General features: G+C 38.6%; 1 protein-coding gene across 1 annotated transcript; it reads right to left on the bottom strand.

The window, feature by feature from the left end:
* Positions 1-2164: 2164 nt before the first annotated feature.
* On the bottom strand, positions 2165-3956 carry LOC135469284 (uncharacterized). Its single transcript, XM_064747900.1, has 2 exons — positions 3508-3956; positions 2165-2827 (listed from the first exon to the last, which is right to left on the bottom strand). The coding sequence occupies exons 1-2, from the start codon at positions 3625-3627 to the stop codon at positions 2165-2167; spliced, it is 783 nt and encodes a 260-aa protein (XP_064603970.1). The 5' UTR covers positions 3628-3956.
* Positions 3957-21866: the final 17910 nt, after the last annotated feature.

The raw sequence follows: 21866 nt of genomic DNA, 5'->3' as shown, positions 1-21866 counted from the left end.
TGTATATATTTCCTTTAAAGGTCAACATAAAACTTTGATCCAGTAAATTAATACTTTTTACGTTTCATCTCTTTTCAGACAGTGCAGCACACAGGGTGTGAGCATTAAAGTGAGAAGACTTTTCATCCTAAATCTGCTTTATATGTAATTGTGCAAATACTTTTTTGTAATCCCTACGCTTTTTCTAGAAAGAGACACTTCTGGTTTTTTGTGCGGGGGAATACTTTTCACTCTAAGCAACACGTGTTGTCAGTAATGTTACATAAATTTATGTTTATAAATTAATAACACGACAGCTGCGTTTTTAACATGGATGGATTACCAAGTGGAACATTTATGTAGTTTGTACAGTGAATCATAACTTGTTGCTAGGAATGAATTGTTGGTTGAAAAAGTATTCTTTCACGTTCAGCTGTTTGTGAGGTGTGTGTGCGAGTCCTTATCTCACCTCACTCACTCACAATAAACCAAGAACACACCCAAAGTGTATTCTGGCCATTAAGAGTAGAGAAGTTTGGTTCAGACGTTACGTGATGTTAAGTGATTAGCATGCAATATCATCCACTCCACAAGTTCTAGTGAATGAATTTCATGTCAGTATTTACTGTTTACTTCTTAAACTTAGACATCCTTATTTGCTGATCTTTTCCACCCCCTACGAGTGTGTACATTTTATATTGTGACAGGACTTGGTGCAGCACAAAGGAAATGTTGCTATATTGTGATATGCGGGAACAAGCCCGGGTTATTGAAAATATGATTTTTGCATCTTTCCTTCAGGTCGGACAAATAATTTTAGTGGACAGTGCTGTCTCATGAAAGCTGTTATAATGAGTTCAAATCTTGTTTACTGAAATAAGCAGTCAAGCAATATGTGACACAGAACATGAAATGTCCTATCACATGAAATATCCCCCTGCTTACTTAACTATCACCAGAGGACCACATATTCATACAGCAAGCGGAAGGAATATAATTCGAGTAAGTGGTGCATGCAGCCCTTTCACATGAAAGTTACATGTATGTGCACCAATAAATGTACATCAGCTTATTGAAACATCTTATGTTGAGAATCTGACATGTTGATAATCTTATGAACTTCACATCTCCTGCTCCTAAGCTGCCTTGAATGGCATTTCCTGTTGTTTCACCTTTTACGTTTTGGATTTTCTTCACTGCAATAACTTCTGGGCTGTTATGTTCCACCTGTCAACGTTCTTTACACTAAGTAATACATTATGGTGATAGGAAACCTGGCCTGAAGGGATGTTCTAATGCATGTCATCAGCTGACTATCAAAAAGCCGCTAGACACTTCATAGAGTGTAAACTGTCACAAGGGACCATGTAAAAATGTATCAATGACCCTGCTTTATATGGTTCTGCAATAGATCTGCCAATACAGTTTAGTTTCTTGTTAATTTCTACATTGCTGATTCATGCATCTCTGCAATAGGGACTGGTTCAATCCAGAACTAGACTTTCCTTCTAGGCTCACCAAGTTGTAACATGCTTAGCGCTTTGAAAGGCAGGACAAGATACACTGCCAAATCCCAGCATAAACTGTTAAGAGCACTCTGGAGGCAATGGAGAAGATGTAGGAATTAACTGGCAATCACAGATGTTGGGCACAGCCGCAGTAAGATATGCATTCATTGGAATTTGAAGATACTGATATGAAAACACTAAAAGACAAAACCACAGTTAAAAAAAGTACACGTCTTAGGTCAGTTCATGTTGATTTCTACACACTGTATTTCAACCCCAAAAAGTACAGAAATAGATGTTGAACTACATGCATATAGATGTTGATTGGGGGAATATAGCAAAAAGACCATGTTTTACATAGTGTACTTTTTTTAAATGTGGCCATAACGTGAAGAAACACAGTAAAGTTCACTCAATCTTGTAACATTTATAATTCATTCAAAACAACAAAATGAAAAGTTGAACAATTTATTTATATATTTAAATATTTTACAATTAGTTATAAATATTTTATTGCACTATTATAAATACTGTTTAAATAAAAATTTCAGTTAAATACAAATCTTATATAATAATAAATTAAACAATATTTAACCCCCCCACCCCCCCCCTTTTTTTTTTTGGACAGTGCGGAGGACAGAGACTGTAAGGCAAGAATTGGCCAAGACAGCATTTTTTCAGCAATACCTTGACCAATAGGAAACCAATTTCATGGAGGAAAATAACTTCTCCTGTCTTTGTGACGGGGGCACTGAGTGCACATCAAACACCTTTTGTTTGATGGCATTCAGGCGTCGAGGGCTCAAAGCTGCCTTCCCTTGCTTTAAGCCGTCAACAGCCCTACCAGACAGCTCCTCCCCCCGGAATAGTGCCATGGTCAAGGTCAAGGCAAAAATCTGTGGATTTCCTGCAGATTTTTTCTCTACCATTGCTACCACACTATCCGGGATGACGCACAAGTCATGCATAAAATGGCAATCATCCTTGTGCGCACCAAGCCTTAAATGCTGTTTAGCAACACCCACCCCAACAGTAGATGGCATCTCTGGAGGGGTGGAAGGCAGTGGGGTGGCAGCTGAGGAGGAGGCAGGTGGGGAGGCAAGGACTTTGCCTTCTCCCTGTCTCTCCAGCAACCCTGGCAGTATTTCAGCCAGCTGTTGCTTCAGCATGCCCTCAAACCTCCGGTGTTTTTCTTCTGTGTAGGAAACCAGTTCCTGCCGAACAATCTCTCGAATCTGGTCCGGCAACAGAGGGATCGCGTGGCAGTGCTGGCAGCAATCCCTCTGTTGAGGAGCAGATTCATGTCGAACAACGACCTGGCCAGTCTTGAAAGCATCAACCTGTTAACAGAAAGAAAGGAATAAATCAGGCAAAAATGTGGACTCTTCGTGTGATAATCATGCAGTACCTCATATATTATGACATCTCTGAGTGTGTATGATGTACTGCTTGATTATTACATGCAGACAAATGTTATCACATTTCCTGTAATGAACACAGACACACACACAAAAAACACATGGCTGACATCTCCTGTAATAAAAAACAGACACGCACACATCGCTGATTTCTGAATAATAATAAAAAATAGAAGTAATGTTAATTAACTTTTTGTTTCAGTGCTATAGATATTTGATGAGTTTTTCTCATTATGCTCGTCAATTTATTTGTGTAAATGCGTATAATATTTAGCATGAAGATTGGTTGTTTGAAAATGATCCTTGTTTTCAGAAAGGTCTACATGATAACTAGGCGCATGATAAACTATTTTTGTGAAGCAACCTCATTTGGGGGCATGGCAAATATATTCTAATCCAATATTGCCCTAATCATGGACAATAATGTTACACTAATATTTATGTAATTAACATCCTGAATATACATACTCATTACATTTCAGTTTATCACCTGGAAGCCTATTCTTAGTGCTATGTGAAATAGTCTGTGCGTTTTACAATCACAGAAGTACAGATTTATTTCCTAAAATTGTATAAATGTGTAAGATGTCTACAGTTCTTACCAGGTCGTTGTTTGATGTCAGGTCCACAAAGTCGGGGACTCTGTGGCCCTCCACCCGGTCACCCCTCCCCGAATCCCCATCCCTCAATACAACCATCTGAAACAGAATAAAATATGACATGATTACTATGACATAATTAGTTACATACTTTATGCAATTAATAAAAATGGACTTGCATTTCACAACAGCATGCTTTGATATTCTTGATACAGGTGTTGACTATTTCTGTATACAGCAGGACTGCTTTTACTGATATCATTAGTGTGAGATTACATTTACCATGACATGTTTCAATACACATTTACAGACAAGTTATATGGGAATAATACAAAGGTCATTTCCAGATAATATTACCACAGCCTTTTTGTTTACAAGCACTTAAAACTGAACCTTACCTTTGCTTTACTCCCACTTTCCACCTCATGTGCCATCCTTCTTTTCCCTTTCCCTTTCCCTTTCCCCTTTCCCTTCCCCCGAACTACTCCCTTCCCTGTTTTTTCCCCACTACTGCCTACACTAGATTCCCTCGCTACACCTTCACTCCCACCCCCCACCAACACTTGATTACTACCCCCCTCTAGCACCCCCCCACCACCCCCAGCTACACTAACCCCTTCTAAAATGTCCTCACTAATCCCCTCACCAGATACATTAACAAAACCTAAATCCCCCAAATCCCCCCACTCTTCCCCCAAGGCAGAAAAATCAATTTCTTCCATCAACTGCAAAAAAAAAAGCAAATTTTAACCAAATAAATTTAAAGGTTACTACAAGTATTATTTGCTATTATTTGCATTGCATTGTAATAACATTTAACCATCTAGATAACACTTCTGAAATTCATAATCATGTGTATTGCATAGCATTACCTTCATTTTATATAATCTGCATTGAACATTTAGTGAACGTTTGTAGTAAACAATATTTTAATCCGTGATATGAGAGTGTTAAGGCGATACTTCGGTTCAGAACATACAAGTGAATACAAATCAATCAACCTGAATAACTTTATTCAAAAACGTTCTAACCAAACATAAAGTAACCCAGTAACAGCAGCAAAGAGTCTACTAACAGAAAGAAACAAGGATGTTTATAAAGAACAACTTAAACAAATCTTGAACAGAGCTTTTGATACCTTGCCCTCTGGCCATATGGAGATATATCCCCCTGGAGCCCCATGTCGGGACTCCAGGGACTTTGTAATGGCCTGGCCCCTGTGGGTTTGGGGCCAGGCCTGATCTATAATGTCCAGTTCTTCTGGTGCTACACATTGAAAAGAGAAGATTTGGCCCAGGTTATTATTTTTATAAAATATGGAGAATAATAATTTATTGTAATAATCTGACATAAAGAGAATGACATTTTACTTATGTATAAGAATGATATATTTACCTCCAATTGTGAGGATCTCCACCAGATATTTTCGCCCGCCATGAAGCAGGTGGCAGACAGAGGAGATTTTGATCTCCGAGGACGGCACAGAAAACTTTGGTTTTGACATTCTAGTTGTCTTGCCGTCCTCGTCGAATAGAATAAGGTATTCTGAAATAGAGAAAATAGATTTAGAAAAAATTATTAAGATGTATGGCAGTCTATTGAAAATTAATTTTAAAATGGCTGTAGAAATATTAAGACCATCAATAATACAAATTATATAATCACATTATTGAGCATGGCCAAAAAAAAAAAAAAAACTACGGTTGAAACAAATGCTGAATGCTATTTTAGTAGGCCGATAATGAACATACCATTTTCCTTCTCCTCTGCTGCCAGCTGCTTCAAAAACTGGCGGGCGGTGCATGGTGCTACCGTGAAAAAAAAAAATGAAAAAAATTGTTTTTTTTTTTATGATGATGATTTCCTCATTGCATTGGAAATAATTTTGTGTTGTATACTGCCAGTTCAGAACATTTTACTTTACTTTTATATAGCCTGTGATGTGACAGCAGTGAGAAAGGGGTTTTATAGTACATATACATGTATTAATAATCAATAAATACACAACTGAAATCGTAATATAATGCAAAATTTTTATGAATATATAGAAATGTACTGGCAGTTTTATTCCGAAGGCAACGCTTATAGAAACTTGTCTCAATAGGCAAACTTGCTTTTATGCTTACAATATTCTTGAGTATGGGGTAAAACACCAGTCATATAAATAAATAAATAAGATTTATGCAACCAGTTTGCTTCAGCAGGTTATTTTGAAAGGATAGACAAAATTGTCTCCCTTTTTAACCTACATTCGACCGTGAACTGCTAAAAAAAAAACAAAAAGGTACTGTAGGCCACTTGAAGACCAGCGCTGCGATATTTATTTATACCATTTTACTTTAAAGGTTAGGTTATTTTGTACATGTTGGATGTCAGCATAAGGTTATGTGAGATTGCCCACCCTGCTGTATTCGTAATTTAAGATCAAGTGAACAGAAGACGGGGCCTAAATGTGCTTGTGCAGAAAGCCCGTAAGTTGTTTTCAATTATTGCTCGAAGGAAGACGGAGTGACGAGTCCAGAATTATACATGCAGTTGTTATCATAATGAGTAATTTGTGTTTGTATCTGAACGGCTTTGAAAAAAGAGAACCGAGTCGGATGCAGTTCATTTTGAACGTAAATGGCGGCGAGAAGCTGCGGTACCCGTGAAGGTTTATTTCCAGTATTTCTTTCAGGATTAAATGTACCATATATGGCACAAGGTAAATAGACACGCTCGTAGGCAATTGCTGGTTCGTATTCAAAGAATTAGTTTGATTTTAAATATATCTGTGTCACTAAATTAATTGAATACTGATTGAAGGCATTACGCTGTGCAAGCCTCTTGGCTTACACTTTTACACCGGCAGTTTCGGCACACTAGATCGGAGCTTACAAAAACTTTTATTGGTCCTGCAACGTATTAGCAAATACAGAAAAAAAACACTACGTCACTTTTTACAACACTGACAACATCTTTACCTGATTCTGACATCTTGTATGTTTGGTAAACGTACAGTGTAGTTCTCTCAGTGGATGTGTCAAGTTCGGCAGAAATTTGAAAAGTGCGCGGCCGGCTGACCGACCGATGGCAACGTACAGTAGATAGCGTGTCGTAAAAAAACGTTTTCCACTTTTAATACACGATTTACATCGCAATAAAAACTGCTCATGAAAAGAAAACAAAACAAACCACGTATAGGTATTTTTTATTACAGTTTTATTTGTAATAACGACATTTAAAACGACGATAACCACACGCGTGTGGTATCCATGTGGTTTTCTCCACACGCATATCGTAGCCGTGTTGTTCAAGCAGGCAAAGCCTGCAAGGCAGTGCCTGTCTGCCTGACGTAATGCATTCCACACGCGTGTAATAGCCGTGTGGTACCCATACCACACGCGTTTATGGTGGTCACTTTTTTGTTGTACTGTATCTGGATTAGGAGTCATTTTTCTTTTCGCAAAACAACTTTTCTTAGTTTAATCAACACAGGTAGACATCTGTGTTTGAGCCAACCTAGTTTGACACTGCCTATAAAATACTTTATTTACAACTTTAATATTTGATGGGTATTTTATAGTCAGACCCTTCAGCTATCAAACATGTATCGGCTATCTGGCAGCGCTTTCCATCCCCTAACATCCATAAAAGGCGACTTTTTGGTGAGCAGAGGTAAAACTTACCTCGTCTGCAAGTATGTGCATGACTGCATTGACACCAAATTTAGCGCGATTGCGAGTTCGAGGGGGAGGGGGGGAGCGAATTATGGAAGTTGGCGTGCAAGTTCAGGTATTTTTTCGGAGTAACAACCAGCACCGTTATGGGTGCCCAGTGTCTTGTCTATGACCAGATTTGGGTACCATAAAGGATTGTATAGGCACTGTAGGACTAGAGCCAACCTAGCCCCAAAAGACTCCAACTGCTCTTTTACAACGAGCTGTCGCTCGTTGGAGAGCAGTTGGAGTCTTTTGGAGCTAGAGCCAACCAGGCAAAATCTGTGCCCAGACGCAGTAACTTTGCTGTGTATGTATCTTAGTCCTATAGATTTAGAAATGCTCAAGTCCAATTGTAAAACAAACAAAAAACTGCTAAACGAATTTTGTTTTAAATGACAGGAAAACTAGAGAGCAACAACAACAGTTGAAGTAGAAACTGAAACACACAACACATTCTGAAAATACTTACGCGTTGAAAGAAGTTGGTATACGATTTTTTTGAGCGCTTCTTACTTCTCTCAAAATGTGATTGGATGCCCATCTGTAGTTAACTGAGCTGAGTGATAAATTACTATTTCTGTTCACCTTGCCTACGGTTGCTTACAACTGCAGCAACAAGTGCTGTCGGTCGGGATCTTTTTGCTGCAGATGACAGCCGAGGACGTCTATACAACAAGCCCAGCCATTGGCTACTTTTTAACTCACATGGTACATATCCTTATATGGAAGAAGTGCAGAGCCAGGGCCATCTCCCTATTGTGAAGAGTTAAAACAAAACCTAAACTGAGGTAAACTGACAAGAGGTCGTATTTCAGTGGTTATTGTGACCATTTGCCCACTATCACATGCACTCTCGTCGCTGTTCTGGTTTTACATTATGCTGCATCAAAAGTTTTTTATATTGGGACAAATTCCATAACATGAGCTATATGAGATCCATCCCACAAGATTTAGCTGGTCATGTATTTATATTTAAAACCATTTGATAGTTCAAGCCATCAGCTAGAACATAATTAAATACGCTTATCTTTAAAAGCAACAGAACAGTCCTCGCGAACTTATGGTGGTCAAATCAACTGTAACATAACCCGGGTGTATGTTCGTGAAATGTTGTAAAAGAAGCTTTCGTAGGTTATGCACCATATAATATTCATATTTTAAATTATTAATTAAAAGATTTCTAATGCATTCATACAATTACTCGTCCGACTCTTCCAAAGTGTATCTCGGGCACATGTAATTTATATTTTTGACTGAAAAAAATCATTTTGTTTCAATACCGCTTGTATATATATATATATATATATATATACAAAACACCGCCTAAGATCCTAAGGCGATTGTGTAAGGCTTACTCTTGGGCTGATGTGTTCAAACCATGGACATTTTATTGTGGTCATTGATATTTGAGGCGGCACCAGTGTAGTTTGAGTACATATTCTTAACCTACTTTATGTGACATCCCCATTATATCATCTACGAACTATCGGTTAGTGCCTTGTTGTAAATGTACTCGTGTGCATTCAGGGACTCAACAATAAAAAAGAAAAGCTGTGGTGATATATAAATTAGTAATATACGACTACCACAAGTGTGCCAATAATAGACTTTCGCTACTATATATATATATATATATATATATATATATATATATATATATATATATATATATATATATATATATATATATATATATATATATATATATATATATATATATATATATATTACAGCTCACGATGTAAAAAGTTGGATCCTACGTACCTTGGACATATGGGGAATCAGTTTTCAAATTTCATCCCGAATCGCTAACGTCTCCAACAGGTACCTACATATACACAAACCACAGGTATGTTGAATATATATATTTTTTTTGATTGGTGTTTTACGCCTTACTCAAGTGTATTTCACTTATATGACTGTGGCGAGCATTATGGTGGGAGGAAGCTGGACAGAGCCCGAGGGAAACCCATGACCATCCGTCAGACCTTCTAGCTACAATGCTGATATCCATGTGTATTTCATCTTAGTGTCCAATCACTGGATGACGCTTTGTATACCCTTACAATGCACTTCTAACTGATCGATGCACAGTCAGCATGAATACGAGTCTTGTCTAGACACTTCCATACATATTAGCAAATCTCATACAAGTTTGATCAGTGAAGAAGAAAGGTATAACGGACTGAGAGTATAATTAACGCACTTACTTGATGTCGAATTGCTGATTCCTTACTTAATCACAGATTTCTGTTAAAAAGCTGGTATTATGACATTCCCAAACGGTTGCTATTCCCAAATAGATGATACCAATATTTCCAGATGTCACAGAAAGAATATATCGACAGCTACATATAAGCCTTCTATGATATACATCATGCATGAAGTAGGTTTGTTATATTTAATGACCCTATATATATTTGCCCAGGTACATTGTATATGACAATCCCGTTTAAGGAAGTGAGATATTTGCACAGCCCTATTGGTTATATATGAAGGCCTACCTTGGATAATGCAAACTGGTTTTGTATGACATCTGGGTGATCTCGGCCCATCACGTTTGTGACAAGGTTTCTCAGTACAGAGGAATGAGGTGGCGGCATGTCTAGCCGAACTCCCATCACATACGTAAATAAACTTAAAGCATACCTCATAAGTTTTCACATAACGCATTAGCCTACAATTCCTAATCAGAACCACAAGGAACCATTATGGATAAATGCCGTTTAGTGTTATAAAGTATATTTGCTTTGATATTAAAGTTAAATGTTGATGAGTTGTATACCTGATACCATAAAGCAGGATGTTTTAGTAAGATTGTTGTGAACTCCCTCGACTCCTCTGTCTGAGAGGATAATTTAAATAAAAACAATTAACCAGTGAGAAATATTTTAAAGTCTAACGATTTAATTCACGGGTTTGGTGTATATATTTCATACATACATGTACAAGTTTGAAGTGTGGGCGTGGATTTGTATTTCATAACTCTAAATCAGATCACTTCGGTAGCCTATAATTGATACAGCGTCCGCCTCGAAGTCGGGAGACCCGGAATCAAACCCGGGTCATACCAAAAACATTTTAAAAAAGAAGCTCTTAGAGGTTAGAGCAAGGAAACATGGCTGGTTGACCTAGTGTCCGTATAATTTGACTGGGTTGGGTGTCATGTCTGGTGTCTTCGCCATGATACCTCAGTGGCGGCAGCATCTGGTCACAAGAAGACACAGTACATATTCAATATATGTTCAAGTTCGACGTAAAACGCAAACATACTTAGGTAACTTTGTATCAAGGTTACAATACATTTCTCCCTTAGTACAAAAGTATACTCTACTTGGCCATATATCCAGAACTCTTGTGCAAGCTTAGGGAAATTTATACAAAAATTTTTTTGCATATTTTGTTGAATCTTATGAAAGTAATCGGCTGAATATACGTAATGATGTTAATTGTCAAGTGGTTTTCAATAATCAGGCAAGAGATCAAATTTTTGAAGGGAAAGATTTCCAAATTTTTTGGATTATAGATGGATCCGATTGGATTATAGAGCGGAATTATGCAGTGTAACTCTAAAGGCCTATAATACTCTACATATTTCTTCTTTTTTTTTTAAATGATACATTCTGTACCAATGGTATACCAGCAGATGTCATAGCAAGTATTAGGACCATACTGTATGGGAAACACACAGGAAATCCACGTTCAGTTAATCGTGTTTATATAATACTAATAGATATGTTTGAATACCACACAAGTAACCTGTACCTCGTGAAGCCTGGCGTCTCTAAACTTATAAAGAAATATTGACCCAAGAGAAATAAGTATGAATATGTTAAGACGAAATATTTTCAAGGTGTCATTTCATTGTCAAATAAAAAAATATAACGATGATCTCATTGTTTATTTTTTTGATGTGGTGAAACATATCTTACTTGGTTTGTGTGATGCTACCACAGAATCAACGTTAATATGCTGACAATATGTTTGTTCCACCTTCCACAAAAACAAGGCAGATAACTCGCAAAATGTCGGCTAGGTTCATATTCTTTCCATAGAGATCAGAGAAAAATCATTGAAAAATATTCATACGAAAACTTGGGGGGAAAATTCACCAAAATTTTAGCCATGCAGTCGTTGTATAACGGGATTGGTTTTGTACGAACAGAAATGCAGTGGGAAAAAGAAGTGTGTGGCGGGCGAAGATGCCGGTGGACAAAGGTGGACCTGTGTTGTACGGTGCTGTGTCTCGTCTCTTTCGTCGTTACACTCACTGTTGTGTTTGTAGGTAAGTTACAGCATAATGTAAGTGCCTGTGTATATAACCTACACATGGATAAGCTGGGCATCAATCGAGCTCGTGCTTAACCCTTGACAATGATTGGCCTATATAGGGTAAAGTGTATTGTCGTAGCCGTTGAGGTTACTTCGTCCTTCCGTCTCTCCGCCCATCTGTCCATTTCCTTGTTAACATTCTACATTTTAATTGAACTCTTGCTGTCAGTTTTTACCGAGTACAGAACACAGGGTGCTTGGACAGTTATACAATTTAAGGGCTTAATTTAAACTTATACCATATGTGTAATTACGCATAAAGCCAGAAGATCTCTTATTCATTTCTTTGATCTTGCTCAATTTTTTCAACGTTATTGTTCACCTAATCAGTCGTTGACCATTTCACCGCTGCGGAGTTTGAATTGATAGAAACAAATTTTTTATTCAGATTCGCGCTTTAAAATTATTACTAAGAACCTGTTGTGAATTTTAATTTTTTGGATATATTATCTGAATATATTATTACGAACTGAAAATAGATGTAGTGCTTATGTTTTTTTAAGGTTAGTGTGGAAAAAGGTTCTTGCGTGTCTGGGATTCGTGTGTGTAGAGGTTTGCGTTTCTGGAGGCTTGTGTAACTAAAAACTGTTGTTTTTCAAGGTTTATGTGTTGAAAGGCTCATGTGACTAGAGGTTCGTGACCTGAAAGTTCGTGTGTCTGATTGTTTGTGTACCTGAGGGTTCGTAAGTCTGAAGATTCATGTGTCTGGAGGTTCTTGTATCTGCAGGTTCTTGCGTCTGAAGATTCCTGTGTCTGTAGGTTCTTGCATCTGAAGATGCCTGTGTGTTGAGGTTCTTGTGCCTGTAGGTTCTTGCGTCTGATGATTCCTGTGTCTGGAGGTTCTTGTGTCTGTCGGTTCTTGCGTCTGAAGATTCCTATGTCTGGATGTTCTTGTGTGTGAAGGTTAGTGTGTTTGAAGGTTCCAGAGTTTGAAAGTGTCTGACATTCCAGTAGTGTATGTAGTCGTCAACTGCATTTTCGATATCACTGCAAACTTTTCCAGATTTTTTCAGAGATTGAATTTTTATACTTGTTGTACTCAATGTGCAATGTGCGTGATGTTTTATATTTTTTTCACATAATGTTTTCACATTTGTCGTTACGGTACATGTAAAGCATATAGGATGTATAACTGCGGACAAGGGATAAGATGAGAATCAGGGGTTCAATAAACATTGTTCACTGGCATCGGAAGCCGTACCACTTTTCAAAGACTAAAAACTGAAAAGAAAAAAAAATAAATACATCGAAAGTGAAATCGAACAAAGCACACGCATGTACACTGTAGACAGTTATAAGCACATGCAAATACAATAGATCTATGTGAAGACTAAATACCCCGTAAAACTATATCAGGGTACCTCCAGCTGTCTAGCATTCCAAAGCTCCCGAGGCCTTGGCGACCGCTGTGTTCTCCCCTATTGCGCTGGGATATAGACGACCGATAGCCGTACCCCTTTCAAATTGCTTCCGAGGCGCCTGTCGTTACACGACGCTTGTGAGAAGGTTATACGTGTTATTAGCCATTTACGAAACCAGCATCCAGGAAGAGGATATCTGTAACACGCGAGACACTCCAACCAGGATGCTTCCCGTTCACACGTAGACATGTATAAGATACCATCACGAGGACATCAGTTCCGCCTTAACATATATGGTGGTTATAAAGATTTGTTATTCTTAATGGCGCTATATACAGAGATATACAGATAGAAACGAAGTAATGAATAGTGATTAAAGAATTCTGAATAACCGATAAAACTTACAAATTCATGTACAGATTCAAATATATACTTGCTAATCTTATACCTATAGCAATTTCTACAGTGGCCTACATGCGATTTTTTTAAGCTTTGTAAATTTTCCCTGGTTTTCAACTGGGTGAAAACAGCTCTCGCCTAGGTGAAATGGTTGTCATATGGAAGAAAAAGCTCTTGCCTTGGTAAAAAAGTTTCTAACATGTATAGAATGTTTGAACCCTTTTAACCCAGGTGAAACAGCTTCCACGCATCTGAAAACTCACGTGATACAAAAAAGGCCTTGTTGTTAACTCCGATATCTTGGACTTCAGATGAAAGGCATTTTCAAACGACCAGAGCATATTAGTATGAACATATATGCCATCACAAAACCAACCTTACTCACTTGTTCCCACTTCTAGACTTCTTGAAACCTGGACAATGCGCAGCTGCTATCACGTGAGTTTCCATCTCAGTGAAAACAGTGATCAACAAAAAACGTTTTCACACTAGTGACAACCTTTATCACATATCTGAGAGCTGTATACACAGAGGTAATAACTGTTTTCAGCCGGGTGGAGACCAAAGAAAAGTTACAGAACAATAGATCGTATGCCTGTGGTGACCACTTCTGCTCACAGGCATATATGCATAACATGATCCCTTATCATTAAACACTGTTTTTGTTTCACATTTGCAATTTTTTCACAATGTAAGCATCCATTGACATGTTTTCTTTTGTCACTCACAAATTAGCTCTCTTGAAAAAATTATCGGCAAAACCGCCTACATGCAGATTATTTCATTCTTATACCTTTACCACGTTTTCTGCAGTGCACTACGTTGCATTTTGAATCACGAATTGAAAGCAGAAATACAGCAATTCAGAGCACTGATAGTCACAAAAGTTTTGCCTTTGTTTTTTTTTTTTTTTTGTTGTTGTTGTTTTGGTTTTTTATGTTGTTGTTGTTGTTGTTTTTTTGGTTTTTTTTTTTGGTTTTTTTTTTTATTGACCTTGATATTTGTGACCTGCTTGATGGTCAGTTACATCTACACATTCTGGCTTTAATGCAAACTTCAAAGTTTCACCCCGCCTTATTTATACCTGACTACAATGTACCAAAGAACCTGTGATGTTACCGTCACAACACTTGCCGAATGGGAAACTTGCGAACCGAGAGCCAAGGAGATTAGGGATACTGCGCAAGTTAAGGTCGTTATCATCAACTATACATCCCGAGCTCACTGCGAGAAGTCCGAGGATTGCGCCAAAGAGATGAGAAAACTGCAGGATTTTCACATGGACGAACGTGGTAAGCTCAGAATACCGGCTCCACTTACTTCACTCCAAAAAATAATCTCTTTAATTTAACAGGAAGTCTGTTTTCTGAGTGATGCTAGAATGTATTCTGTTATACATCTGGAAAATGTACGTTATAAATCCTCGATACATTTTCTTATCTTGCCCATTCCGAATGTACCTCAAGATCTGCATCATGCATCTTATTTCATTCTTTTAAGTTAAGTTTGTATCCATGGTGTTTTATTTTTTTTCATATACAAAGGTGCGCGTATCAATGTTGATCCATAGGCGTTGCGGATGGCTTTGTTTATTTTTAAGACAGATGCAACACTGTTGTTTTGTAAAATCATTACACACATCAATAATAACGTGTTGGTGTGAGGTATGATGGCATTCCCTTAAAAACTAAAACATCTTCAGATGATACCCTATGGAACAAGATTATATGTTTGAACACCAGTTAAACATCTTGTTTTACTCCCTTCCACGGATGGCATGAAATGGTTAGGGTTTTAGTATAGACTATATTTTGTACCAGTATACGGGATGGCATTCGAAATGAAATAAACAGCTATATAAGTAAGCTCTATATTTTCTCTTGTAACGTGCAATTGAAGTGACACTATTGCAATAGTGATGCAACAATATTTTTCCTGCTCTTATGTAGAATCATTGCACGCTAAATTATGTTGTCATATTTGACGCAGAAAATAAATGTTGTATGTAACGGCATTTCGAGAATTAGCCAGAAAAAATAAATGAAGACTACACATGTATATAGTTAGGTGAGGCCAGATAGTAATTCTTAGCTGATCAGTTTCGAACACTGTGTATTTAACCATTGATTGGTCTCCGCACACGATAGCTGCATTGAAGACTCTAGTTCAAACGTTTTTGTTGTGCTGAGTTCTACTAAGTCCGAATCATTAATAGGGACGTGTTCGAATCAAGCTTCTGATAAATTTGACTCGTGTGTCCCTCTGTATATATTTAATAAAAACTGTAGTGGCAACTATCACGTGAACAATTTGTTCTGCCATTTGAAGGGCAACCGTAGTGGCAATTATTAAGTGAACAATTTGTTATGCCATTTGAAGGGCAACTACATTGGCAACTATTAACTGTAGAATTTGTGCTGCTATTTGAAGGGCAACTGTAGTAGCAATTATTAACTGAACAATTTGTTCTGCCATTTGAAGGGCAACTGGTGGCAACTATTAACTGAACAATTTGTTCTGCCATTTAAAGGACAACTTTAGAGGCAACTACTAAGCGAACAATTTGGTCTCCCATTTGAATAGCAAACTGTGGTGGCAACCATGAACGGTGCGGTTACATGTTGGTGCCGTTTTGTCTTTTGAAGAATAACTGTAGTGGCAAATTAACGGTGTGATTGGAAGGCGTGTTCCATTTTGTTTTGAAGGAGTGCCGTGTGTCTTTCTGTCTTTTGAAGAGCAACTGTAGTGGCAAATATTTGCTGCACATTTTGATGCCGTGTGCCTTGTGTCTTTTGAAGGGCAACTTTAGTAGTAACTGTTAACGGTGCGATGCGGTGCTCTGTTCAATTTTGTCTTTTGAGGAGCAACTTCAGTGGCAACTATTTACGGTGCATGCGATTTGATGGCGCGCTTCATTTTGTCTTGAAGTGGTGCCGTGTGCCTTTCTGTATTCTGAAAAGCAATATCAGTGGAAATCATTATCAGCCATTCTGTCTGGCTGAAATGCAGTTGTATTGGCAATTATTAATGGAAGGGTCTGACGCCGTATATGCCCCTCTGGCTTCCGAAAAACAATAGTACTGGCAAAAGACAACTAAAGGATTGGATGCCGCGTGACATTTTCTTTCGTTAAGTGTAATGAAAGTCGCAACAGCTCGCTACCAAAATTGCCTTTAGTCAGTGACATGTTACAACCCAAGCCATAAACACTGACATTTTTAACGTCCATATCATTACAACCCAGGCCATAAACACTGACATTTTGAACGTCCCTAACATTACAAAGAATACTCGAAATACTCTTTCTGATTCATAATGTTAAACTCCATAAGTTTAGTTCCGACACGTAGAACCCATTGCCAACCAGGCAATTTTGGTAGCGAATATGACTGATTTTAGAGACAGATGAATATAGGCGACTGCTTGAGAGAAACAGACTAATAATCTTTTGATCTCTAATAAAGTTAACAAACACTGGAATGTACATCTGTGCTACATATAGGCTCTACTCTTTGGACACAGAATGCATATGTGTTAATCACATGCTGTTATCAGGCAGATTAGATCGTCCGAAACTTGATAACAGCATAAACTCGTAGTCTACTCTTTTTATGGGATAAACACCAAACAGAGTACATGCTAAAGACTCTCTGCACGTATCAATCAAATCGAAGACACTGGAGCCGTTGTAAACTGTTAAGACTGTTGAGCTATATTCTAGTTTACATGCATGTAGTTACTTGGAGTGCGAGTGTGTTATACCGAAGTGAACTGCTGTAACGCGATTACCGTATATACTCTGCATATAGTTACTTTCTGTCTCGTGACTAGAGTGCTAAATCGTTGTGAACTGTTCTAAAGCCATGAACAGATATCCCAGACAACCACGCTGCCGTCCTTCCAACGTCCAAATGTCGCCCATACCGTCGGTTTAACGTCGCAAGTGGTTAATGGTCCCAACATCGACAACCTGCAGATGTCTACTACCTGACTCCCTATAGGATGTCCCATTTCAATCCCATAAAAAACGTCCATCCTACGACAAATGACTAACAAAAACTGGCGAACAAAACTATGATCACAGAAGGACGTCCATACACTGCCCCTGTCAAGCCGTCCTGTCGACCACAAAACACTGACAACCAAAGGACGTCCATATGCTGCTCATATCAATACGTCCAGTCGACCACAAAACACTGACCATAAAAAGGATGTCATATGCTGCCCATATGAAGACGTCCAGTTGACGAAAAAACACTGAAAATAAAAGGATGTAAACGCACGACGTAAGGGGAAATCGCGATCATTTCTTTGCAGCGGCCATATATCTGAATTGGAAATATGACACGGGCTGTAACAGAGTCAGAAATTATTCCTTGTAAGGTAAGTACTACTTTGCTATTTATATTAGCCTATACATTTTGTGTTTAGTATCGACAAATTGTGAAAAGCTTAATACAGGATGAATACTACGTGATAAGCCAGAACAAAATAAGTGTAATCCATACTTCGAGACTAAATTTATCAGTGGTCTCACATTGACACGAGGCAAGAAAACATACTTTCCACAGATAAACAGCAAAGGAATACATTCGAGTCTATCCGATAAATGTTCTAAATATCTAAATAGTCTTAGGGAAAGCTGAACCGGCTAAATTTCTGTTTAAATCGTTGAATGACCTTATTTGCAAACCATTCGCACCTGTGTGTACAAGTGTATACATCGGGCCTTCGTTTATGTGGCAAAACAATTCACAAAATCTGTGTTATTTGTTTTTGAGATATATAAATAGAATATGTTCCGTCGAACTATATCAATTCAGTATAGTTTTAAGGCATTACACTGATCGCCTTAATTATTTCGATCTCAACCAGCGTGGGATAGTCATCTGTTACTGAACTGTTTGCTTGGCTTGTTTAAATTAAGGTCCAGACTAAATGAGATGAGCATACACGGCTGTTAAATATACAAGCCTTGTTAGATCAAACTGCGCATAATTATTGAATACGTTTAAATATGTGTCAGAAACGATAACGAAATTAGGATTCGTTAAAAAGAACCCCCCCCCCTAATCAGCTATGTGATTTGTACAAATTCAAAATAGTAATAGCTGTATTTACCAGCTTATTGATACTAGCTTTGGTAGCTTGGGTAGAAATATTAACCGATTAAAAACAATAGCCAATTATCCATAATCTAACCTCAAATAATCTAAGTCCATGTAAATAATATTAACAGTTGTTATCATAGAAGTAAATTGTGTGAGTCAAATAACTTTAGTATTATTTCTAAATTATCCGATTTTGCGAAAACTTCAATGCACGTTTGCGGGTCAGCCTTTTTTTTTTTTTTTTTTTTTTCTCAATCAGTTTTCATACCTCGCAACATATAAACCTTTTAGTCCAATTTGAATGCCGGGTTATACAGTTAATATACTGTATACGCTGTCAGAAGGGACAAACGCGCTTTGATTGGCACCCATGTCACCCGCAAGTAGATAGGTACCTGCTCACTCACCCCAACCCATCCCACGCCACCACAACCCAACAAACCCTAGTGCGTGTTCCCAGAGTATATGATGATAGGATTACCGCCTTTACATTTATTTATTTATTTAATTGGTGTTTTACGCCGTACTCAAGCATACTTCACTTATACGACGGCGGCCAGCATTATGGTGGAAGGAAACCGGGCAAAGCCTGGGGGAAACCCATGACCATCCGTAGGTTGCTGTCAGACCTTCCCATGTACGGCCGGAGAGGAAGCCAGCATGAGCTGGACTTGAACTCACAGCGACCGCATTGGTGAGAGACTCCTGGGTCATTACGCTGCGCTAGCGCGCTAACCGACTAAGCCGACTAAGTCACTTATAAAATATATAAGTATGGTGAAAAAAAGAATGACACGTATTCGTGTCTAGTACATGCAGTTGTACCCGTTCTGCGGATTCATAACTTAGGTTTTTTAGTAATTATAAAACCATTGTATAGTAAAATACATGAAAATGTAAAACAGAAATTTACCAGATAACTCAGTGGTGACAGTTGTGAGGATAGCACGGTTAACATTTAGATGGGTAATAATATAGGCGTATGCTGCATAGAGTTTCGCAAAAGCCTGCTGTTTTGTCGGTGAAGTTCAGACCTGAACTTTCGCACCGAGTATTGTTCCTTACTTTCTCAAAGGAGTAGAACTCACAACCTGTAGAGTGACTGAGTGTATACAGGTCAATTACATATCAGTTAGGTTATATACATGTATACATATTTTCTGCCATCACGCATTCTGTGACAGATTAGTTTATAGTAGCATAAAAGTCAGTTCATGACAAGATCTTTTCCGCATTGTTGTTATTCTAACAATCTCCTCTAAGCTATTTCTTCTGTCTCCATGTTACAGGTCGCCTCATTTTCCAATACAGGTGGATGAAGCCGACCAGATTCCATAACGAGAATCCTTATAAAAACTATAATTGCAGACTGGGCGAAGCACCTAAACTGCCATGGCAAGGGAAACAAGCAGGCTTTCGCTCATCTCGAAACAAAATCTCGAGCACCGGGAAGAGCTGGCTGAGACATGTCACGGACATGGGCGGTCGGCGGAGATCGCGAAGCAAGGCAACCATCAGACAGTTACCGGCATCTCTTACTTTATAGCAACAACTTGCTTATGACATTGTTGTGGATGTTATCGTCAAAGACATCACAAACTATTTTTGGCTGCCTTTCAGGCACACATTAAGTCCATACATATGAGCTCCATGCAGTCAATTAGATTGTTTTAGTCTTACATCCAAAAACGGAACACAAAGTTGGCTACGTTAACGGTAAAATGAAAAACTGACTTACGGTGCCAGCCACTATCATTATTGAATATCAGGGATTTTACATGAATGTTGTTTCCGTTTAAGTGCCATGTTCCATGCGTAGGACCCAGGCAAATGGCGAAATAAACGTCAAACTAATATCAAGCAGCGCGACAGCAGTGGAATGAAGGGAGGTAGTACCTGGATCACCATATAGTTTGTCGACTTAGAGGATATGATGGTGATTAGCAAAAGAACATCCAGCTGAATTGCGCTTTTAAAATGTAGACTATCAGCGAAGATATAAATCTGGTGAGCAAACTCAGACGTTGGGCCGTTGTCACTTTCCGGACGTTGGCGAGACCCCCTATACGGGATGTCGGCCCGATATCGGCCATGGTATATCGGCTCAACGACGGCTACAGGACGTCGTTCCGATGAGCAAAAAGACGTTGGGCCGATGTCAGGTTACGGACATTGGCGAGACCACCTAGATTGGATGTCGACCCAATATCGGCCATGGTATATCGGCCCAACGTCGGCTGAAGGACGTCGGGCCGATGAGCAAACTGACATTGGGCCGACGACATACAACCGACCACTGGCCGACGCCCTGTCTGTCGTCCTGATGACGTCTTTATGACAACTTCATGTTATCTGGGATAGTCTCCATGTAGTTGCTTTGTGTCCCGTGACTAACGTGCTATATCGCAGTGAACTGTCCTAACGTCATTAACAGATACAGTCTCCTTGTATTTACTTTTCTGTCCTGTGACTAGAGTGCTATATCGTAGAGAACTGTTTTGTCATTCACAGATGTAATATGAATATAGTCGTTACTTTGTATCCCGTGATTTTTAGTGTCAGTTACCCAGTGAGTAGTGATTTACTGGAGCTATTCCACCTCGACCGCCGACTTGAGAATCCTTGAGAACAGCTCGTATCCCCAACCAAATAAATAAAGAGTCAGTGACAGATATAAGCGGACAATGTGATATTTGCGATTAAGAACCATCGCCAGTCTTGCCATTGTAGCAACTATTTATGTATTTACATGAACAGTTAGAATAAAACCCTGAGTGACATAAACTGATAAAGAGGCCATATTTCATTGATCACGTGTGACCATCTGCCATCTATCACACTGTCGTCGCTGCTCTGGTTTTACTCTCTGTGCTGTTCGTCTTTAAATATATTGCATTCCTGCACAAACCAGGATTCTGCTGGTGGACTAAGCATCCCCGAGGCCTGGTCCTTTTGTATTGTTTTAATGTGATTGTATGTTAAATGTGCTGACAACACAGCATTTTGAGTATTTCTGGACGAGTGACGTTTAATAAATCGCAGTTAACATCATTGCATTTTCTTTCACCTAATTCTGCTTAAGCCACGGTGCAAGGGAGCGTTCAAATTACTACTATAGAAGTTAGAATAAAGCCCTGACTAAGGTAAACAGACAAGAGGCCATATTTTCCGGGTTACGTGTGACCATCTGCCATCTATCACACTGTTGTCGCTGCTCTGATTTTATTCTCTGTACTGTGCGTCTTTAATTATATTGTAACTATATTGCAACCGTCGTCACCGGTGTGAATTTACAATGACATTTCATGCATCAACAGCAGACACGAAAGTGCAAAGCAGTAAAAAAAGTAAAAAGCAACTCAACAAATCAACGATACCAAAACTCCACAGAGAGGCAGCAAAACCTTACGGACTGTGATACAATATCTCAGTACTCTGGTGCGACAGTGTGATGCGAC

Source organism: Liolophura sinensis, chromosome 6 (assembly GCF_032854445.1).
Source record: "Liolophura sinensis isolate JHLJ2023 chromosome 6, CUHK_Ljap_v2, whole genome shotgun sequence".
Taxonomy (NCBI): Eukaryota; Metazoa; Mollusca; class Polyplacophora; order Chitonida; family Chitonidae; genus Liolophura; species Liolophura sinensis.
The sequence above is the reverse complement of the archived record's forward strand: the minus strand, read 5'-3'. Positions and strand labels throughout refer to the sequence as shown.